The sequence below is a fragment of the Watersipora subatra genome, chromosome 2 (assembly GCF_963576615.1).
Source record: "Watersipora subatra chromosome 2, tzWatSuba1.1, whole genome shotgun sequence".
In the NCBI taxonomy this organism is placed as follows: Eukaryota; Metazoa; Bryozoa; class Gymnolaemata; order Cheilostomatida; family Watersiporidae; genus Watersipora; species Watersipora subatra.
The window spans coordinates 77,025,226-77,050,611 of record NC_088709.1 but is presented as its reverse complement, the minus strand read 5'-3'; the positions used below and the strand labels follow the sequence as shown (position 1 = coordinate 77,050,611).

Genomic DNA, 25,386 nt, shown 5'->3' with positions numbered 1-25,386 from the left:
TCTCGGTCTCCCTCCCACTCGTTCTCTCTCCCTCTTTCCCTTCCTCTCCTTTCCACTCTCTGTCTCCCGTTTCTCTCTACCTTTCCGTTTTTCTCTCATTTCCTCTCCCCGTATACTCTCTCTCTTCATCTCTCTCTCACACTCTCTCTCTGCCCCACTTTCTCCCTCAACTGTTTATTTATAGAAAACTAAGCCCTATCATAGGAAAGACAATTACCAGATAGGAAAAGCCAAGACAACTGCAGCTAGAGTATAGAGTGTATAGTGTGACCACAGTGTAAAAATACTACTGAATGAAAACTTTCCTGAAGGTCGGCTACCTCATTACAAAGTCTTGGAAATATTGTAAGACCTCCTAATAGCAGTTACAGCTATGAATCACTCTTTGCTATTGGCTAGCTTCACTGTAAAACATCATACAATTGGTTCAAATTATTACAATGACCTCATACCATTAGTAAACTCTATCACTTGGATCAAGTTGTTCTTTAGCTTCAAGTGTTCATCTTTAGTCACAACAGCTTGGAATCCTGCTTTTACCTGATTTCATTGTAACAGACCACAGGCTAAAGCTGTACTTGTAACATAATAATAACTGATAATAATAATAAAATGATAACATAGCCTTTGATTCACTTAACCCCAACGTTTCTTTCCCAACAATTAGTGTTTTACTATAACCCGCTGTAGGACATATTTCTTGTAAAAGTATTTTGGTGTAGGTAAGTCACTTGTTTTGAGATTTAGTGTCCTGTTTTGTTTTGTTTTTGTTATGAAAAAAATAATAAAAATTTCAATGAATACAATATATTTATTTTTTTTTCCACCATTAAATCTTGTCAATTATCCCACAACCAAACACGAGCGAAGCGAATGTTTGGGAGCTCAATGATAAATGCATATGCGCACACAACTCCCGAAAAATTATCCGTCCACGGCCGTTATCAAACCCTTGTATCATAATAACATCAAAAATGTTAACCATTTTTGTGTAAGGTCGCTCAAGTATAATAATTAATAATGATACAAAACACGTGTGAACATATTTAAATATGTTACCAAGTCTTTGAACAGTTTCTGCAATATCCTAAAACTAACCCATCTGATCGGATTATACATAAATAGACAGATTAATTTGGCTTAAACTCGCGATAAAAACTTGACGAGCGTTTTTTACTCAAAATTAAGACCGGCAAATGAAACGCTGATAAGGCCGTGCAACAAAGAGTAGAACCACGAAGTCGTGCGCATTTCAGAAAAAAAGGCGTGCACATTTCACCAGTCTATGGCATTGTCCAATTGCCGAAGGTTTCTGTAATCAACGTAGAAGTACTGAAAAGTAATCGGTTTTTTTTTTGCCAATTCTACCGGACTCTGACATTTCGGACACTTATAATGAGTACTTTGGTATTCCAATTAATGTCCAAAGCAGTGAAAGTAAAAAAAACGACGATGGTATTTTTCTAACGATTCTTATAAGATTATTACAATATTTAATTATGAGAATAATTATTCGGTTTTATCGGATTATTATAAGATTTAATTGTAAGATTATCCTTTCGAATTTACAAGATCAAAGTAAGCCTATAGTGACCGATGGTGTGCAATATGTTACTGTTATTTTTTATCTAAAGATTTTGTTGATGATACTGAGGCTGTGGTCAATAATGCGGTGCTGCTAAGCCGTTTTTAATATCTGCAAAATTAAGTAATAGGCCTACTTTTTCTTATAGATATACATCTATTTCTATAGTTCAAGAGAGATCAAGTTTGTAGAGATCAAGTAGGCATGCAGCCACAGAGGACAAGTAGGCATGCAGTCATAGAGATCAAGTAAGCATGCAGCCATAAAGATCAAGTAGGCATGCAGCCATAGAGATCAAATAGGCATGCAGCCATAGAGATCAAGTATGCATGCAGCCATAGAGATCAAGTAGGCATGCAGCCATAGAGATCAAGTAGGCATGCAGCCATAGAGATCAAGTAGGCATGCAGACATAGAGATCAAGTAGGCATGCAACCATCGAGATCAAGTAGGCATGCAGCCATAGAGATCAAGTAGGCATGCAGCCATAGAGATCAAGTAGGCATGCAGCAATAGAGATCAAGTAGGCATGCAGCCATAGATATCAAGTAGGCATGCAGCCATAGAGATCAAGCAGCTAAAATATGTTTAGATTTTTGAATTCAGCGTAATTTTATAGATATATAGATGAATATGACAACTTCTTGCTATTGCTTGCTATGAGCAATGATATACAGCCTCCCCCAGCCTGTGTATATTACACAGCGGCTTGCCATTTTACTTATAATATTGCATTTCTCCCATTGCAGGGAAGAGATATAAACATAACCTTTCCCTTTCATTATTGTTGTTTGTTGTACCTAATAACACGCAGTACATTACAGCTACCATTGCAGTTCTCCTATTGCACTGCAGTGCCATTCAACTGCTAATATTGCATTTCCCAACCGGCAGTACCTTTTCTTTTTCAATTATCACTTTGGTAGTGGGCTGCATGACGGGAATCTCTAGTATATAAATTGATTTTTTGTTTCCCACGACCAAACAAGAGTGAAACAATTGATTGGGAGAATTATGATAAATGCACATGTGCACACAACTCCCAAAAAATTATCCGTTAACGGCCGTCACCAAACCCTTGCAACGAAATCCTATCAACAAATTTAACTATTTTTCAGTAAAGTCGCTTAAGTATAATAATGATACAAAACGCATATAAACCTATTTAAATATGTTACCAAGTCTTTGAAAGGTTGACGCAATTTCCTAAAACTAACCCATCTGATCGGATTATACATAAATAGACAGATTTATTAGGACGAAAATCGTCACAAAACCCTTGAAAAGCTTCGTTTAATAAAAGTTAAGACCGGAAATTGAAACGCCGAGCGACAGAGAATAGAACGATAACGTCTTGCCACAAATCGCCACAAAACGCTTGAACAGCTTGGTTTACTAGTAGTTTCGACCGACCTACGAAACGCCAATAAAGCCGTGCGACAGATAGTAGAACTGTTTACTGTGTACTGTTTGTCTACTGTTTGGGGCGTAGACCGATTTACAGGTACGAAAATGTGGTACACAGTTTATCACCCTACGTTTTTGTCCAATTACCGAAGGTTTTTCAAATTATCTAGAACATCAGCCAGATTTCTTTACATCTTATCTACAAGGTAGGGCGTTACTACGACGCCCATTTATGACAAGAATATTTCTTCATTTCACTCCAGTTTGCATAAAACTTCCAGACGCGTAAATGCCAACTCTTGCTCTCTGTTACATATCGCTGTCAAACCCATTCTACATTCATCACAACACAACCACCTTTCAAACTGTATATTACAATATATTTTACTTGTAATATTGCATTTCAGAGTTATAATAATCATATTTCATTATTGCTGTTGTTAGTTAAATTACGTACAGTAGTTTAGGTCTACAGCTTGAATTAATATTTATTTTAGCCAACAAACAACTTTCAAACTGCATACTACACGGCAGCTCACCATTTACTTTTAATATTGCATTTCAATATAATAAGAGATATAATAAACATATATCATTATTGCTGTTGTTATTTAAATTACGTACAGTAGTTTAGGTCTACAGCTTGAATTAATATTTATTTATTATTGTAAAACATAAGTTTGAGATAGTTAATTATTTATTTTATTATTATTTATTTCTGTTACATTTCTGTTATTTCCGTTGCGCCTTTTTAGAGTCGTGCTCTCTCAAATTTATTTTATATCATCTCAAACAAGTCTCATTTACATTATACTCTGTCAATTCCTGCTGAGAACTACTTTTTCGACAACCAACAGTACACTTTCTTTTTTCCATTATTACTTTGGTCGTGAGCTGTATGACAGTGGAATTTCTAGTAAATATAACAAAATATGAATACAAATTATTCTTGCCTTAACTAGAGCTGTTAAAATAATCGGTTAATTTAAATCCTTAGCCAAGCCCCACAAACTATTTTATTAGGTTTACTCTATTCACTAGGTTGTGCAATCTGCTCTTTTTTAGACTGTTCAAAAGTGGTATTCAAAACAAAATTATTCGAAACCTAGAGCAACCAACTAGGCTTACAATGATGAAGCAATGTTTATTTTTATGGTACTTGGGATTCTCCAATACCAATCAATTTAGTTTGGGCTGTCATCGTACAATTAAACTTATGATTACTTACAGTTGAGCCTAAACTTGTGTATAGTTATATTTATACAAATAGATGCCAGTTAAAAAAATATCCGTACATTTTAACTACCTGCCCTCATAACATGTGATAGTGTTCTTCATGGTTGGTTCGGAATGGAAAACGCGTTGCGAATATTTAGAGGTTTCAACGCGGCCGCCAGCGCATTTATCATAAAAAGCTAAAATGGAGTCGCTTATAATAGTTTATTTGTTGAGAACTCGTTCGAAAATATAATACAGGACGTACACATGTGTTGGCTGATCATTATAATAGACCATTTTCTTCGGGTACTTTTTCAGAACATAAACGTAACTCTCACTAGAGAACTGTCACCCCCTCCTACCGGTATACGGTAGACAATAGCCTGTCTTGACAAGCTGTTGTTTTTGCGTAGTTGTCCCCCCGTCGAGCGGCGAGCAACAACAGCTTGTCAAGACGTACTGCACCTGATGCATCAGTTGCACTTATAGGGAGTTGTTCTCTTCCGTCTACGCGGCTTGGCCGCGATGTTATGTCGGTCGCTCCATTGGTAATCATAACGGATTTCACGCAAAAATTTATGTAGAAAAAAAAACAAGATTACAACGTTTAACCAAAGACCAGTTTTTGTGATAAACTTTAGTAAAACTTAAGAATAAAACAAACTATTTAAAAAAGGAAACCCTTTGAGCTGTAATAACTACAGACCCATATCTTCACTTCCCATTTTGTCTAAGATTGTTGAAAAGATTATATCTTTACAGATTAAATCATTTTTAGATACAAACCAAAAACTTTCAAGTAGACAATTCGGTTTTCGAAAGTGGACCTCAACATCACAAATGCTTCATTATATATTTGACATTATTGCTAGTCACCTTGATAAAAAAGATTCACAATATGTAGCCTTGGTGTCTCTTGACATAAAGAAAGCATTTGACACGGTTGACCACTCCCTTCTAGTTGACAAACTTAGTTATTTCTTTTCATTTAGTTCATCAGCTACTAAATTAATTCAGTCTTATTTGACCAACCGCAGCCAGGCAATGAAAATTGGTAATACTCTGTCAGAATTTTTAGCTATTCGTAAAGGTGTCCCTCAAGGATCTATTTTAGGGCCTTTACTTTTTAACATGATGGTTAATGACATGCTAGATAAAAATCCAAACGCTTACTCCTATGCAGATGATACAGTAATTATTTCTTCAGCAAGTACTCAGATAGATTCTCAGATGCTATCAATAGAACAATTTAATAGAATGCAAAACTGGTACCTATCTAATGGGTTATCTCTATGTGTTGAAAAAACACGATTTATTATTTTCTCGAATCGAGCAGTTGATTATAATAGAACTTTGAAGCTATGCAACACTGAAATCAAAATTGAACACAATATAAAATTACTTGGGGTCACAATTGATGCAAATTTTGGTTTCAATACGCATATAAAACTAACAGTGACCAAGGCAAAACAATGTTTATATGCTCTTCGTAAGATTCGACATCTTTTGTCTGTTGAAGATGCTAAATTAATATATACTTCAATAGTCCGAAGTCGTCTTGAATATTGTGCTACTTTGTTTATGTTTCTTGGTAAATGTCATTCAGACCAAATTGAGGCTTGCCAAAATAAAGCGGTGCGAGTAATATGCAAAGCACCTAAATCCTTCTCAGTAACTGATGGTCGTCGATTATTGGGCCTACATACTCTCGCCAGTCGGCGTTCTTTCTTTTACAGGCAGTTGATAGGCAAAGTGGAGGTAGCTACAGTGGCCAGTGCTCTATACAAATATATTCAAGAGGATAGTGAGAGACACCAAATAAGCCTAAGATCGCAATGCTCATTAATAACACCATCTACTAATAAGAACTATGGCAGACAATCTTTTAAATATAACGCTATCAAGATTATGAAAGAAGAGGTATTAGATCCTGTAAATGAGCTGTCATTTGATATTGATTAACTGGCCATACTGTGACTACTGACCATTCTATATTTTATTTACTAACACTGGTATACTAACAACATTGAATTAAAATTATTAAAAACCATCGGTTGTCACTTTACAACCATAGCTGACATAAGAATAGTAGAGTATTGTGTCACCCGCGTTAAAATTTTTAAAAAAAATGACCATACTAATAATTACTAACTTGGAATCTAAATACTCAATCAACTCAGCTTGCATATGTATATGCACTATATGTGTGTGTATGTATATATATATGTGTATATATATATGTATATATATGTGTATGTATGTATATGTATATATATACTCAGCTCAATCAACGATCTTATTATCCTCTTATAGAAATCATATTATTGTAGCCACTATCAATTTTATTCTCAATTATCATATTATACCACATTATATTAGCTTTAATTTTTAATTATGAGGTCAACAGAACATTATTTTCTCATGAAAACCTCAATAAATAATATTCACAAACAAACAAACTCAAAATAAAATCCATAAGAGCAAATAAAACTGACTGATACAAAAATAGAAATAAAACTGACTGGGCGCACAAATAACGACATGTTTAGTCGCTGTTGTTGCCTAAGTTCTCAAATTCTAATAAAGCTTACTGCAGAGATGGGTCGCCAGTTAAACGTTCTTATCTTAAATTTTCTACATAAATTTTTGCGTGAAATCTGTTATGATTACCAATGGAGCGACCGGAATAACATCGCAGCCGAGCTGCGTAGACGGAAGAGAACAACTCCTTATAAGTGCAGCTGATGCATCAAGCGCAGTACGTCTTGTGACAAGCCGTTGTTGCTCGCCGCTCGACGGGGGGGGGACAACTACGCAAAAACAACAGCTTGTCAAGACAGGCTACGTAGACAATGCTACTGATAGAATAATGTGACTCAAAACCTATCGGAAATTTAATAGCTAACTGCTTGGAACTTGTCATTCACGATTCATAAATGACGGCTGATGTTATAATTAAACGCAGCTGCAAGCAATTATAACGGAAGTTTCTTCTAAAAGTTTCCAAAGTAGCAAATTTGATTTTGCGGTGGTATGACACGTCGCGTTAGGCTAACCTATCGAACTAAGGTTATATCACGGCGAGCGCATTATGTTTTATTATTGCGTTTCACGCTCTGGCTACGCTCTAGCCAAATATGTCTCAAGAAGAATCTACACGTGTTGTCTGTGAGACTGTACATGTATGTGTTTGATATATTATGTAACCAATTTTCAATAATTATGAATGTTCAACAATGTATTTTACCTGCTGTTTTATACTATTTTGTTGGTATTTTTTGCTATCGGGTCAACGTTATCGGGTTCCCGTTAGCAAGGCTGAAGGGAACTGTCCGATTACAATTACTAGTGAGGGGGTGAGGAAATTGTTAATTGGTCTGAAGACCGGAAAGGCCCCAGGCCCTGACCAGCTGAGGAAAGAGGACCTCAGTCTTGATGTGGTGGTCACTAGTCAGATTTTAGCTCTTATCTTTCAACATTCTCTTAATACTGGCCAGCTGCCTGATATCTGGAAGGCGGCAAACGTAGTACCAATTTTTAAAAAAGGCTCGAGAGACAGCCCCAGTAATTTTAGACCAGTTTCACTTACATGTATTGCATGCAAACTTTTAGAACATATAGTACTAAGCAATATTAATCAGCATCTTAATGTAACGCTCAACCCAAACCAACATGGATTTAGACAGGGTCTCTCATGCACTACCCAACTTGTCACAACAGTAGATGACATTATGAAAATGGTGGATGGAAATGACTCGGTACACGCTGCAGTGTTGGATTTTTCGAAAGCTTTCGATCGAGTACCTCACGGTCTCTTAATTGAAAAGCTGTTATTTATTGGTATTGACTCAGCAGTAGTTAGATGGATAGCACATTTTTTGGCAGACCGAATGCAGAAAGTGGTTGTGGAGGGAGCAACGTCTGGTTCTCTTGCAGTAACTTCTGGTGTTCCTCAGGGTTCCGTGCTGGGGCCCTCTCTTTTTCTAGTTTACATTAATGACATTTGTAGCATTATAAAGACATCGACAATAAGACTTTTTGCGGACGATGCCCTTCTTTATTGCCCGGTTAACAGCTTAGATAGTTCCCAGAAATTCCAGGAAGATTTGTTTTTGTTGGAAAGGTGGGCTGAGCATTGGGGTATGGTGTTTAACACTGATAAGTGTCAAATAGTCAGGTTTGGTAAGAACGGTCTTGATAGTTCTGTGGATTACTTTTTAGGAGGAATAGCGTTAGAGAATGTATCAGCTTTTAAATATCTTGGAGTTGAAATTACTAGTGATTTTAGTTGGGACTTGCAGATTGATTCGGTGACGGCAAAGGCTTCTCGGAGGTTGGGTATGATGAGGCATGTGCTTTTTAAGGCCCCCAGAAAGGTGAAGAGGGTTGCATACCTCACCTTGTGTAGACCTATAATGGAATATGCAGGTGAGGTGTGGGACCCTCATTTAGTTAGGCAGATAACATCGTTGGAGAATGTGCAGCGAAGGGCTGTGCGTTTTATTTCAGATTTGAGGGGAAAACAGAGTGTTGCGGAAGCAAGGCAGTTTTTGGATCTAGAGCTGTTGGAGGCAAGGCGTAAGAGTGCTCGCATGACATTGATGCTAGAAATTTTAACAGATAGCAAGCACAGTTCTTTTGTTGATAGTTTTAAGCATTTACAAGATACAACTCATGATCATAATACAAGGTCAACAACTAACGGGGAACCCCCCGCCATTGAGTCAAATTCGAGTTTTTATCAATATAGTTTTATGCCCAGGACTTCCCGCAACCTGCGAGGAAAGCCATGAAATTTTATCGAATTTTTGACAGACATTTTGAAGGCCTTCTTTTACCCGCGAGCGGGGTCTAAAGGCTCGAGTTTTACCTAGACCTAGACCTAGAACGTAAGTTGGTCAGATCTCTTATTATCGTCATCATTATAATTGGATTTTCCACCACTTGGCCAGCGCGTAAGTGTGGGAGAACATAATATATTGGTAATTAAAAAGAGCTGTTTTATTAAGAGCTTGTTTTGATATCTTCACTGTAGTCATATTGCGTTTGGCGATTCAGTGGCTAAATGTATACTTGAAGAATTGCAGTTTCACTCAAAGTTTATTAGTGTTAACTTGCGCCAAGAATGACAGCCGATGTCATGGACAAAAATACGTAGCACAATATCAACAAGGAAGACAACATCTAGAGTAAAGCCTGCCTAGTTCCACTAAATAACTTACGTTTTGCATAAATATCTACATCTGAAATTGTTGAAGTAGTGCAAACGTTTTACCTGATTGCACGAGTAGGCTACTTGGTGCTTCCAAGTTTTTATAATATGAAAATGTATATGGTAGTTTCACAAGTATTGGCTATCGTTTCATGAGCATAGGTGGTACATGAGAAAAAAGAAATTAAAAACGGGCTCATATCGCTAGCAATACATGCATTGTGTATGGTGGTGGTAAGAAGCAACAGAGAAGTCTGTAGTTTAAACATCACAACATCTCATTTACTCTTCGATTACACTCAACAGAAATTAGACATCACATAACCTAGAAACAGGAAGGTTTAGCACTCAAAACATCCAATTGTACACAACTTGTAAAAATCGATGTCTGGCAGAAATGTAAGTCCATTGCAGATCTTCATACACCAAAATTTAATATATAGATGTAGCGGCTGCAGTGAAAAAATATGTTCACGATGAACATATTATTTTAACCATTTAACCTTGCTGTGATATGGGCGCAAATGTGTTTGGGCAACTGCAATCATTAAGGCATTGATGATTCATGTGTTTGTAACCAGCCCAGTGGAGAGGTTAAGATTTCTTAACATAATATTTTACAGTAGCTGCTATAAGTCGAATTTTGATATATTACAGGCTTCAGTAGGCTTCCGTTTAGGCCCGCTATCACTTGTCAAAAATATGTGTACAGTTGGAAACGTCAATATAATGGTGCGGTGTTTTTGTAATATTCCTTTCTTTCTTCTCACTGCCTCCTGTTATAAAAATACTGGGTATTTTCATAGCAGCTTCCTTGTGCTTTTTCTTCAGCAATAAGATCTGAGCAAAGTGCCTTAATTTAATAGCTAAATTCTAGTTTTACTAGTTTAGAGGCAATAATAAGTTATAAAAAATTATTATATTGTTTTTGTGAACTAAACAGAAAACATGATGATTAACCAAACTGAATTAATGCAAAAACTTGAATAGCTGATTGAGGCGTTAGTGTTAAAGGCATACTTGCAACGAAATTTACATTACAGTTATTTGGTATCAAAAGATTCACCACTTCTTACTATGCTGTGTTGTAGGTACAAAATATGTCGAGATGTGATTACAAGCTCTTAAAAGCCCAAAAACCAGCAGTTTATCGCCGCCATCATGAACCCGCCATAGCTACAAATATTGGGTATTTTAAAACAGTTTTTTGTGCTTTCTCTTCTGCAATAATGTAGGAGACATAATAGGAGAGAATAATGCAAAGTTCCTTAATTCGATGGCCGAAATCCAATTTTAATAGTCACACATGTTGTACCTGTAAGCAGAAACAGACTAATTGTAACCAACAAACATTTGAGTTATAAAAAATAAATGAAAGATTAAAAATATTCTAAACTGTCAAGACCTTTCACTTTTTCATTCCACTCTCACCATGGATCATTGTACTCCTGGTATTGTTGTGAAAGTGTGATCTAATCATATAGGCTATACTTTGGTCAGTTTTTAGTCTTCCTTAAAAAATGGCCAAAAGGAAAATCATGACGCTGAGACATTGCCTGACATGTGAGAACTTTTTTGGGTGTCTAAACTGTAGCCTTTGTGTAACGTATTAAACTCATATAATACTAAGTGAATGCCCTTTACATTACCATTACCTTACATTACAATTGAAATTGCAATGCCTACACTATATTACCTAACACATTACTTTTACACCATACTAGGGTTGCGCGATAGCTCGATAGTCGATTTCTATAGTCGATGTCGATAGTTGTCTTTCTCGATATGAATTTGTTGCCTATTTTTAGCCTATCGAAAGATCCGAAACAAATATCTCGTTATCGAATAATGAAAAATAATATAACTCGATAGTTATCGCCCTCGAATAGCTCGAACACGTGATTAACTCGAACGGATCTGTTTGGTCCATTCCCACGCAATGATAAATTGCTTTAGATAACTCGACCTCAACTTGGTTAACTCAAACAGTTTTTTGCCCAACGGCCACTAGGATGGTTGTTATCGCTATAGAATATCACTTTATTCCAAGCCATAGAGTCAAACCTCAACTTTTAGTAGTTCTTAGACGTCGTTATTACCATCATCTGCAAAATATTTTCGATAACGACTTTTCTAAAGGTTTGCAAAAGTCAAATTTTGCCAATCATCTGATTAGCGATGGCCCTCCAAAAGCTAAGAAAAGTGAGTTTAACCTTCGAATAAACTTAAAGGAAAATCGGCAAATTTGATCTTGGTTAAAACAGTGATATACAGTCCCCTGTATATCATTCCTGGGGGCTGTGTATCATTGGTTAAAACGCTCGAAAAAAGATGTCTTTTTTTCTGAGCATTTCAACAGCGATCAAGTTTGGTTTTTTTCATCTGAAAACGTCCTGGCAATCACAAGACGTCAAACAACAAACCAATCTCAAGTGATAGAAAAGTCTCGATACTTTCTGATGAAATTTTTTTTAAACTTCACGCTAGAAGCTTTTTAATTTGCAACAAGCCATCTATGCGTTTGATTTATATATAGTTTGTACATTTATCGACTAATAAATACATACAAAGCTTTTATTACTCTGTGAATTCATCTGGTGAGGCTGAGAGCCCAGCATGAGATGTAATGTCGTAATGCATATTATAACCAACGTAATGAATATCTTCACTAGTATTGATTGCTGTACTCAGTTGAAGGCATAATCTAATGGGTAAGCTCGTGGCCTCTAGAACTGGAAGTGCCAAGATCCAATCCTCTGTGAAGTGTATTTTTGTCACTAAAATCTGATCTCTATCACTGAAAGTTTTGCTATCATAGTGTAGTGGATTAGATTGCTGGCCTGCCGACAGGGAGGTTCTGAGATCAAATCATCTGCGAGGCAGATTTTTTATTCCTAATTTTTAAACGCAATAACTGGACTGACCACAAACATTGAGATTCATATATATGGATATAGACTTTTGCAGAACTATGATCAGGCATATTTCATCCAAGTCCTTCAGCTAGCTCTACCATTATAAGCTAATTAATATACTCCTGAATATGTTATGAATAAGTCAGTTGTGTTAGTTTCCAACACATTCACAACACTCAAACACTAGTTTCCATTTCAGTCAGTGCTTTTGTTATTCCCTATTTATTGGAATGAAGTCATTCCAATAAGCCAAAACTTTCCTCAAGCTATTTGCAGTGTACACACAGTCACAACCAGCCAAGCTATGTTCATTAATTGTATGCAAGCTTTAATATGAAAATGATTCTGTTGAAACCTCAAGTTGAGCTGGAGGTTTTGGGAGTTGTCAAAACACTTGTCAAACAGTATTTCTATGTTCTTTAGTAGTTGTGGTTTTGCTGTCTCATTCTTCACTCATCATCAGTTTTAATCTTGACTGTGAGTTTCCATGCTCTTAAAGTCTGATGAGATAAAAGGAGAAACATATCAGTTTATCTTTTAGTCTCAGATTTTGATTGCTTTCTATTATTCAGTTGTCTTCTCTTTATCATCTATTTAGTCAGTTTACCCTATTCTACTTTTAGACTATCAAAACAATAGTCCATGACTGTTGTGTTAAGTCACATGACATATGCAACATGTCATCTTATTTGCGTTTGTACTCCTATTTTCAAATTTAAAATTTTGAACTTTTCATTCATTTGAAGCATTTACATACAGCTGCACCCGATGTTTACATTCTCAGTGCTGCTGCTTGATGCTGCCAGCCATATTTTAAAATTGGAGCAAACCATGAACTGATGATTATGTTTACTCTGACTGCCACTGTAACAGTGTATTTTTTTATAAATTTCTCATAGTTCAAGGCTATTCTGTCCCTTTAGTTGCTTACAGTCTCCAACATGACAGCTGGCATCAAAACGGTCTTGATGTTATACGGTTTTTACATTCAGGAGTTATGTGCTCCTCAATGTTCAAATAATCTGATTGTTCAGCCTCATTAACTAGCAGATCAAATAGAACAATTATGGTGCAACAATATATATCATAAATTAGGGATACTTGATTATCTATCACATAGACCTGCACATGTCTGTAAATTGGGAGTTACACTCTCCATATGCATATTGCCCTAATGATTAGAAAATGATCAATTAGTGACACTAATAAGAGCATCTGTCACGTTCATCAACCATGAATCTTCTACCACAAGCATTTCATTATCAGAGCATTTATGCTTTACGTATTTAGAGAGATTTCATGTCATTACTAATATTTATTTTTAAAGCGATATTCCCTTATTCACCACCCACAAGACTTGCTCATCTCAGCTCATCATGTACCCTGATCATCACAACTACATGTAGCTACCGTGTCTCTTGTGTAGGCTTCCTGTTACATTGTGCTGTTCCCTTCCCAGTTACTTGCTTATTCTGGCAGTTCTAGTGTCGTGCCAGATAGGTTAGTGGTTGGTTCCAGTTTCAGCATCCCATTACTTCTGTTAGAGAAGACTTAGAACATGTCATATCCAATAGAAAACAAGAGTAAGAAAAGTTTTGACTCTTTTAGAACTTTTTTACTTCAAAGAATCTCCCTGGTTTTAATTTTAAATTTTCATCATGTGTATTAAAATATATTACCGTAGAACCTCTAACTGAACGACATGGCACTCTATTTTTCAACCCTTCTTTACAGTGGGGATCAATTGGAGACGGCATTCAAATAGAGGCGGACATTGTATTTTTTTGTATGATTCATCAGAATCCTCGAAAGATAAATTTAGCCCTATTACGGTCGAAGCGAAACATAAATATTATCACTATTAAACATATTCGTATCGTTTACATTAATAACAATTTTTTTATTGTTAGCGATTAATTATCAATACAGTTTTTTGGGCCCTTTTCTACTGATCACTGATATTATGGGTTCATAAAGGTCAAAGTGACAGTCAAATAGAGGTGGTATTCAAATGTAGGTAGCGTTCAGAGGTTTTACGGTATATCAGATTTGAATTGTTATAGGGAGAGTGTTAATTTAGGATATCAAAGTTCTTTTATGTATTGCTAGTCAAAGCATCTAGAGATGTTAACAAAATGATCCCTCACTAATTTTTGTCTCCCGTTTAATATCTTCTGGTTCATCAATAGAAATAGAGCCATACCTCAACATACGAGCCTAGTTAGTTCTGGAACTTAGCTCCCATTTCAATTATCATATCTCAAAACAATTTTTCTTATGTATTTAATAAATAGGAATTAATTGGTTCCTTCCAGTAGAATAAAGAAGCTAAAGTGGATATTACAATGGAAATGTGTTTTTCATTAGTCTAATTCTCTACCTGCAGTCACAAAGTAACAAGTACATATCTAATGGTTATGGTCTACAATAAAACAACATATTTATATGCAGTACTGTATAGAGTTCTCACCTTTGAGACAGACAGTAGAGGCTGGCAGTGGTTCAGGAAATACTTGACTACAACACATTCTGAACACTACACTTTTGTCTACGCAACAGTAAATATACTTTACATTTAACTTAAATTAATTTAGCTGATTACGCATACAATTGAGAATAAGTTTTTATTTTACCTTAAGCTTATTATACATTATACATTACGCATACAATTAAAAATAACTTTTAATTTAAAAGTAAACCTTTTCGAATTTTGTCTTAGTTTTCCTTTTTTATCTTTTTCGATTAAGATAATTTTGCTTCAATTTTCGACTCTTTATTACTTTCGCTCATAGCTAGCCTTCTTTATCATTTTTATCCGCCGAGAAAGACTGAGCAATGCTGTTCTCGTAAGCATTGAAACTGTCTCGTATGCTAGTATCTCTAATTTGTCTCATATCTCAAGGCATGTATTGGCTCAGAATTCATCTCGTATCTCAAATTTCTTACCAGTTGGAACGCTCTTTTGTCGAGGCATACAGTGTTTCTATTGTTCGTTTCACAAAGGAAAAGAGGGGATGTTCACATGAAATCAATATTGCTATTTAATAATATTTTTGTACTATAATATATTACTAAATAGATTACAAAAATACTGTCATCACTGGCAGGTTTCATTGCTGATTTTTTAACCTAGTTTGACAATGAGTGTTAAATAACCTAATTTCTGTGGTGATTGTCACAAAAGGAAGAGGTGAGGGTCAGCAATATAGTAGCTCTGTGAGATTTTAAAGTTTTGCTCACAAGCTATATTATGTGACAGACAATCTGGTGAATGCCAGCTGGTCACATTGCTTGAATGCTCTCTTCATTTCCATTCACTGCTTTAAAATAGCTCAATTTGGGTGGTCTCTTCTTGTGTGGCAATAGCTAAAAACTGTCAGTTTGAGTTCAACAATAGAGGATAGTAGGTGGGCCTTGAGTGTGATACAGAGGGCTGGAGTTCAACTCTATGGTGAGACTCTCAGTAAGACAATAGTAACAAGTAATAATAGTAATTATAATAGTAATAATAGTAAAGTTTATAGTATGTTATAGCTATCAACTATAACTAGTAATTTATTAATAATACTTTGTTTATAGTTCTGTTTCTTTTAATTTCTATACCGATAGAGAAGTGGTATCACATGTTTTAATTCCTTCCCGCATCACACCTGTATTATTTATTAACGATTTTGTGTGTTTATATGGAATTCTTATGTAAGGCGCATCATGACGAGTAACAATCATGCTAATTCTTCCAGGACAGTTCAATCTTCTTTTACAATTTCAGGTCAACGGAATAAAAAGTTTGATATCATCAAGAATTTTATTACTCTTCGATAGCTACCTGAGGATTACATACGCCCAACCAAAGGTTGACAATGTACGCTCACTATACATGGGGATTATTCTGTACTTTGCTCGTATGAAACTATGTCATCTGCGGAGGAACTTTGGCTGAATGACAGATCAAGTTGACTTGGAGGGTATGTCATATGATATTTGGTTTATAATTTAGAATTGTTTACTACTAAAATTACTGTGAAACTTTTATTTGAATGACATTGCATTCTATTTTTAACCTTTCCCCTATTTATAATAGCTGTCAAATAGATAGTGGTGTTGTATTTTACAAATAGCTCGTCTGAATTTTTAAAGCTAAGTTTGACCCTTTGTCAGGCGAAGTGAATGTCTTAACCCTTAATGTCATTAACTCTTTTGAAAGCAATAAATCTGCTAACTTGTTGATGATCTCTAAATAACAAACTTGGGAAGCTGAGTAATATCTCTACTAGTTGATATCTATTGCTTGCAATTAACCCGCGATGGTGCGTATAGCAGGTGATTCTGTTGCCCTGCCTTGCAATTTGTTAGTGCTTCGAATTTTTTATTTTGTTATAAGTTTGGAGGTATAATATCATGCTATACTATATTTAACATAGTTGCATACAAGCTCATTGCATTCATCGATATGTTTGCTGCAGTTTGCAGTCAAAACTGACAGGATAACCGCAATGATGCTATTAAATAATATATGCTATAAATCTGGAACTTTACAAGCTTTATAGTAATAATTTATCAGATGTTACAAATGTATACATTCACGAACAAGCGACAAACAAACCATACTTATTACCTGCAGAAACAAAAATTAAGATTTTTGAAACTGAATATTTGCTCGTTAGCTTCGCCAATTGTGTTCCGATTGTTGCATTCGATAGAACAAACATCTTCAGGCTATTCAATACCTTCCATAATGTTTTCTGATCTCAACTCTTCTCCTGCGCCGCTGAACTAAGTGATATTAACGTTCAAACAACTTTTTGAGCAGAGCGAGACAACTACGCGTTGCATTTCGTGCAAATGATAAACCTATAGTGGCATCGCTAAGCACAACTCTTAGACTAAAATTAGTCACTCACATACCATCATAAATGTAAACCGTTTTTTACATACATCAAAGTATCAATACCGTGTCAAACCAACGATCTACTTTTAGCAGGGCAGTATCTACCTGTTTGAAAATGGTACTGCAGGAAAAGTCTAAGAGAGGTACCGAACGCCCTCTCAGTTGGGGGAGGGGGATCTGGGATCCTCCTCCGGAAAAATCTTTAGTATGAACATGTATAACTAGTCAAAATGGTGCAAATCTAGCACACTTGGCTCCTGATGGGCACATGTTCTAACAGCAAATTTTTATAAATATAAAACTGTTTATTGAGATTGTCTCTAACAACGCTGATTAAAAATACAATGTGAATGAGAGCTGCTAAAGGGGTTGGTCACAGCTAGCATGAGGTAGAATTATCACCAGGTACAATGCTGTATGGTGTAGGAGACGAGTAGTCTCCTATGAAATAATTTATTTAAATAATACCGTATTTTAGAGTTGAATGGTAAAACTAATAGAGCACCATGTTAAAAATAATGCACTTATACTGTAGTCTATAATAATCAAATATCAAATAATATTTTATTTTACCGTTTGGAAAGTCAAGCCGATGTTGACTGGTATTTTCAGCTTTTATTCTTTTCCAAGGAGGCGCGATTTCTTTAGCACAAAGCAACGCCTTTCGGGTAATCGTTTCATATCTTAATTTATCAACTAATATCTTATTGATGATATTTAAAATTTACTAGCATTCATATCCTTTGTTTAACGTTACGAGACGGCAGCTTAATAAACGTCTACCGAAAGCGACATAAATGCCGTTTCCCCACGCAACTGATAAACGACATTTTGGTCATTTCGCCAGCCAAAGTGTTAAAATCAATAAAAAATGACATGAATTCCGGGATTTTTATCTTCACAAAATGGTACTACCATGGCAGTAGCTGCAGTATAGGATGATACGGCCCTGACGATTAGTCTAACACAGATATTATTCATTTTTACGGTGTTGCTTTTAAAGCTAATTATAATCATTTGTTATTAATTGAACCGAGTCATTATTACTACAATTTGGAGAACAATTTTTTACTGGTCACTCGCTATTATGGGTTTGTAAAGTTAAAAAAATGTCAAAGTGATGTTCAAATGGAGGTAACGTTCATTTATAGGTTTTACAGTAAATTAAAAAATTGAAAAGAATTTATCTACTGCTTTTTGATTGCAGATGCTAATACCAAACTTTGTCTTTAGAAAAGTTGTAATAATACGTAAATAGTGTTCACTCACCGCTAACTTGCCTTGTCACATGATAAACTGACCAAAGATAAAATATCTAATTTTATTGATTTAAGCAGGCGTACCTTATCACAATTATGGCCACATTTTGCAATGAGCAGACAAATCCTTATTTCAAACAAAACTTCATGTGTCTTTGAAAAGTGTAACAAGCTTTCAAGCATCCTTGACCTCAATACTGTTTATTATCTGCCCTTAAACTGAGTGTTAGGTATTTGGGAATTTATCTGAGAAACAGTAGCCTTAATTTGTAGACATTGACTAGTACCTGCCTCTAGCTATCTTACTATGTGTGACATTGGCTAGCAAGTGTCTATAAGTTATGCACTGTTGTTGCTATCTCAGTGTGAGTGCCTGATATGCTGGGATTATTAACATACATGTACTTACTTGAGTCTTAAAATATTTTCATTAAATATTTACTGTTTGTGATTGATTATTACTAAAATGTAATATAAAACATTGTACTTAGTACCTAAATGTTAATCGAAAACGGATATTTATCTTGAGTTCTATTTAATTTTAGCAACACGGATTGTATAAAGGTTTATTTGATAAAAAATTGCTATTCGTCACATTACTGCCAGTGGTCACAATGTGAATATTTATATTGTCCGAGGCAATTCTGTTACTAGTAAAAGTAACATTATGTTTGTTATTTTATTATATGAAATTAAGCAGATAAATCTCACTTGAAATAATAAACAGAAAGTGAAACTAGCCAATTACAAGGCTGTATAACCAGCCAATCATGAAGCTGCAGTAACAACTAGCTTCTGTTCCTTTATGCAATATCTGATAAATCCATCATGAATCACTGTTTGAGTAACTCTTATTCAGCTCAGCCAATCAGGAGACAGATAACATTATTATAACCAGCTACAAGCTATAAAGAAGCCTGTAGTAGTCAGAGCATGTGACAAACAGAATAGCAACAGGTGAGTATAACTTATATATTATATTAGCATCTGTTGATATTGTACTTACTGGGAATAATAGAGTAGATGAGGAGAGTCACTGAGTCAGTGTGATTATAATATAACTCTGACCTCCTGAGACTCTCAATCTCTACCCTGAGGAGACTCATAGAGTCTGTCATGTAGTGAGGTTAAGTTAAGGTCAGGAGGCTCTGGTCACATTCCTCAGTCATAATCAGACCAGCAAACACTTCCTACTGCAGATATTTCATGTTTCTCAGCTCTGCCAGAGTCTGACATCCCTGGACTCATTTTTATACTCTGTAAATATCCAGGGTTCACCTGCAGACACTCTGTTATGGTTGGCAGCTTTCCAACTCTGCAGTTGAGTCACATTTTGTACCCATTTCTCTATCATATTTTACTGTATGCAGCAGCTAATAGAGTGCAGTACATATGTTACAGTTAAACATGGAAGGATTGTTGAAGAAGTATGTGAGAGAGAGAAAGATGGAGATTAGTGCTTTGAGGGCAGCCTTAGAATCAGTCCAACCAGCTGAGTTACTGAGGCTACTGATTACTATCAAGCATGACTCATGGACAGCTGTTATGAGAGCTGCAGCAGGAGCCCACACAGAAATCTGTCGTCTGCTTCTCTCACCAATCAGAAGAACAGCAGACGAGTTGCTCTGGATGAAGAGGGAGGATGGATGGACAGCACTACACTTTGCTGTATGCTGGGGAGACAACAGTGAGTGTGTAGAGTTGCTGATAGACACAGTGAGTGATGAGAGGAAGTACGAGTTTGTATCTGAGAAGGATGTATATGGTAACACAGCTATAGCACTGGCTGCAGGGTGGGGAAGGAGCAAGTGTTTAGAGTCTCTCCTCTACAGCTTCTCCTCACTACAGAGAGACTCCCTATTAAACATACAGGATAACAGCCTCTACACTCCACTACACAGGGCAGCATACAATGGAGATACAACTGCTCTGAAGGTCATGTTAGGATCCGTGTCTCTAGTGACTGTCTCTTCAATCCTCAACATAAAGAATAGTGACAAAAGGACTCCATTGGAGGAAGCTGAGTTTATGGAAAAGAAGGAATCATCAGAGCTGTTAAAGAGATGGCAGCTGAAGTCAGTAGTAGAAGGTAGGATTGTAATACAGTGTGATACCAGCTACTCACTTGAACAATTCTACTGCTAAACTCTTCAGTCTCAGCAACTTTCTACTGAAAATCTAAACTAAATGCTAGTAATTCATTCATTGTATACATTTACTGTTGAACCCTGGGACATACCCTGGATAATTACATCTCTATTTTCCTGTAAACTCACTGAGTCTTGCATAGACAGAGTGCTGCTTGTCTCCAGCCTCCAGCTGAAGAGTTTATAGTCTGAGTATTTAAATTAATATTAATATTCAAAACTGGTAGGATTGAAGTGATGTTAGCAGCTCTTTAAATATCAACTCCTTGTGGCAGACTCAGTAGCTTGACTCTAGTGTTCCACACTATTCTGTCTGTTAATATTTCTGTATTTTGAAAGGTCTGAGATGTGAAGAATTTAACACAATAGTAATGATACTATGATTATTGTATGTAGTGGTAGACTAGTGAGTCATTCCTTCAAGCTGAGGTTAGAGGTTAAACATTACACTCCTTTTTATGAATAGCTAATCATCTATGCAGCAGTTTTTAATGGAAAGTAGAAAGTATTACAACCATATTTTACACTGCTGTAGATTATCCACAGCATTTTAATTGTTCCTAACATAACATGACTCTATCCTTTATCATATTTAGTAGTGGACTGGATGACAGACTAAAGTACATATTGTAGCAGCCTTTTGCTTTATTCAGAATTTAAATCTATAACAAAAAATAATGTTTGATTTGAAGATTAAAATCACAATCGCTGATTGCTGTTATTATGAACTATAAGACATTGTGTGGTTACATTTTCTAAGGCAGCTGTATTAAGAACATTTAGTATGATAGTATGATGCTGAGTATTTGATGATTTTTATATTTGCTGGTGCTGCTCAGAAGATTTCTTACAAAATGACATCAACATTTATTTCTACCAGATACATTCAACCTATCTTCCATTAACACCTGTAGATATGAAATCATGTGTTAGTTTTATCCATACTACAGATCAGATATTGTGGTATGTTTGGCTTGGCTGGCAATAACCAAACCCCTGCTTAGAAGTCAGCCAGTCAACCTGTCTGCAAGCTTGTGCCGAGTTCATTATGCTCATTCACTTTCGATTTCAAGTTGCCGACGATTGCACAATTTCAATGAGTACACGACTCGATGGATCGCACTTCACAGAGTCTGCCTGCCTGTCCCTGCCTGCATGTGTGCAGGATCGCCAGCCTCTACTCTACTACTGTATACACAGTGTATATATACTACATCTACATCTACATAACGGCTCAAGTCGGAGCTCGGCCACCCACGGAGCTCGGCCACCCACGCCTGCCAGGCCAGCTTGCATCTGTCTCTAGGCATTTGCCTTGGGACATGCCTCAACATGCATCTGTGCTTCTACATACATTCTTGCTTCTACACCTCAGCCTCTATGCTACTGTATACATTCCTGCCTTCATGCCCAATCATTCAGTTGCTTCTGTAATTGACAATGCCTTGTTAGCAGGTAAATGTGCTAAGGTACATCCAAGCACCAATGTATTCAGCACGTGCTTTGATTGGCAAACGCAAGCAGCAAAATCGCAAGCAGCAAAATCGCAAGCAGCAAAATCGTTGCATATCTATCAGCAAGTTCTTTTTTCACTCTGTTGTAGCACTGGATGACGCTAGACAACGAATTACAACACTGCAAATAGAAAGTGACCAGAAACTTACCGCTCTACAGAGAGAAAGTGACCAGAAATTATCCGCTCTACAGACAGAAAGTGACCAGAAATTATCCGCTCTACAGATAGAAAGCAACCAGTCAGTCTCAGCTCTACAGAGAGATACTCAGCAGCAGGCAGAAGGTAACTCCCTATGTTATTGTTTCACTAGTCCATTGTTAGTATAGTACTGAGGAGGAGAAGTCATTCGCTTCCGTAATTGACAACGCATATCAAAGCTTTGTTAGCATGTAAATGTGTTAATGTACATCTAAGCACCAATGTGTGCAGCACCTGCTGTCATTGTCAAATGTGAGCAGTAAAAGTGTTGCATATCTATCAGCAATTTCTTTTTTCACTCTGTTATAGCTTTGAATGACGCTAGACAACGAATAACAACATTGCAAATAGAAAGTGACCAGAAATTATCCGCTCTACAGAGAGAAAGTGACCAGAAATTATCCGCTCTACAGATAGAAAGCGACCAGTCAGTCTCAGCTCTACAGAGAGATACTCAGCAACAGGCAGAAGGTAACTCCCTATGTTATTGTTTCACTAGTCCATTGTTAGTATAGTACTGAGGGAGAGAAGTCAGTTAAATTTGTAATTGGCTATGCATGTCAGAGTCAGAGTAGGCAGATCTATTTACGTCCAAGCACAAATATATGCAGTAACAGTGTGGCACATGTAACAGATGGTTATCACCCAATGCTAGTAACCTATAAATTACCTACTAGTGTATATTATACTAGCTGTTGTATTGCTCTGATGGTCTGATTCTATAAGGCTGTGGTTGATCAATCATGGCTCACTCCTGGTAACTTCATGTAGATATGTTGATGCTGCTTGAGTTACATAGTATGTGAGAATTTACTGCATAAGCTCAAGATGTGCAATCAAAATGGTGGCAGTTTGACTTTTAGACTGCCTTTAGCATGTTGATAGAGATTCGTCATTGATATCTCCCTGCTCATTAGTAAAAGTAACCCTTGTTTATATATTAATTATAATGAAAAATGTCTGTTTATTCAGAATTGTCTGCTACTCAGAGGAGGCTGGAACAATTTGCTGCGTACCTACAGACTCCAGGTGATACAAATTCGACAGGCAATCAATATCACCACCCAGATAGTTAATAGTGTGACAGCTGAGACTGACAATCTACCCAGACAGACACTAAAGATGCTGAGTGACCTGCGTTCTAGCCCAACCAGCCAATGAGAAATGACCAGCCAGCCCTCAAACCAGAGGGCTGGCTTATAGTAAATAAAGACACGCGACGGGCCCCACTAGACGCGCATTGTCAAAGTGATCACATGATATTGTTCTTTATATTGTAATACATCCTGCTCGTATTTTATTATTCTTGATTAAATATACTTGTTCTTTCAACTTTGTCTCTTCATCCATATGCAACGCACAGTTAGACTTTCTTAACAACCGCAATATATAACTAAATCTCTTCTTTTAAAATTCATAACTTTGCTATATGAAGCAGCAATGGAGTCACATTGATGAACATGACTAATAGTTCCTAATTGATGAAAATAACTAGGAATTATTGACACAAATGGTAGAGATTAAATATATTATTCTCATGACCTCTTGGGAACAGCCGGTATTATAGGTGGTGCAATGCTCGGATAAAACAGTCATTGACGTGGATTGTATACATAAGGAGTCTAAATGTCGAGAGTTTTATTTATTAAATGATAAGATATCAGGGGGCGTTGTAGTTTTAGTTAGCATGTGATCTAGTTTATCAGGGCTTTGATGCCAGCCATGACTAGTCACCTGCCTGATTCACATACTACGGTCACTTGCTATGGCTGCTCTGGTTCACACACTTCAGCTACCTGTCATGGTTGTCACTTTGTATAATACCAGATGAGAAACAAACATTCTTACAGCAATGATAATAAAGCATAAATTATAAATAAAATCCGTTTCAGAAGGTTGTTCAAAAACCGAGTTGTTTGAGATACTTAACAACTTTTCCCATTAAAATAAATGCATGTAAATTTTGATTCGTTCCAAATCGAGGAAACCACTACAGGAAAGTATTTTTAACGTTTTACACCATAAACTGTGCACTGCATACTATAAATAAAAACAGGCAGATAAAAATTGTGTTTAATTTTAATAAAATATTTATTATCATGATGAAAAGAAAGAAAACATAAAGTAAACAGTACCGATGTTTTGCTCTTAAAACATTGAAAACCTTAAAGGTTAAGATACAATAACAAACATTGCAGAAATTGATAAGGAAACAGCAAAAAATGCAACAGATCAGTTACATCAAAAATTGCACAAAAAAGAAAACATAAATAAACAGCAATGACACGTTTATTTCACATGTTTGAAGGAGAATCTTCCTGCAAAACAATTTAGCGTAACTCGACTGTCTCTCTTGAGAAAATGGCTTCAGTAGAAGAGGCATTGTTCAAGGTGGTGCTTGGATATCTGTAAAGAACTTATGAAACATAACTGAGGCTATTGAGGCTATGTCAACGAGTGCATCATTTATTATAAGTTACAAGATATTGTATCATAACCAGTTATATAGAGTCTGGTTCTTTTTCAATCTAAATAAAACGAAGGTTTTTTCATGAGAAATTCTTTCAGTTAAAATTGACCGTTTTTGTGAAATACATAGACCCTGACTGCTGTCACGTATCCATTAAATGGGTTAATAGCTGCTCCTTCCTGTCGCCAAGATAACGTAGAATTGTTGACGCAAATGGTTCAGATAAAATATATTATTATAAGGATCTCTTGGCAACAGCCGGCATTATGGGTGTTGCAATGCTCTGATAAGACAGTCATTGACGTGGATTGTATACATAAGAAGTCTAAATGTCGAGAGTTTTATTTATTAAATGATAAGACATCAGGGGGTGTTGTAGTTGTAGTTACCATGTGATCTAGTTTATCAGAGCTTTGATGCCAGACGTGACTAGTCACCTGCCTGATTCACATACTACGGTCACTTGCTATGGCTGCTACTATATATAATACCAAATGAGAAACAAACATTCCTATAGCAAAGATATTAAATCATAGATTAAATTACCTTCAGTCATAGAAGGGAGAGGAAA

The 25,386-nt window shown here is 36.1% G+C and overlaps 1 protein-coding gene across 1 annotated transcript in view; it reads left to right on the top strand.

Annotated features, from left to right (window-relative positions):
- LOC137388592 (repetitive organellar protein-like) overlaps positions 1-23,428 on the top strand; it is a 62,196-nt gene extending 38,768 nt beyond the window's left edge. Inside the window, exons 5-6 of the mRNA XM_068075073.1 lie at positions 22,235-22,429; positions 23,318-23,428. Of these exons, the coding sequence (XP_067931174.1) occupies positions 22,235-22,429; positions 23,318-23,421 (299 nt within the window). The 3' untranslated portion in view covers positions 23,422-23,428. The remainder of the gene's footprint in view (positions 1-22,234; positions 22,430-23,317) is intronic.
- The last annotated feature ends 1,958 nt before the right edge of the window (positions 23,429-25,386 follow it).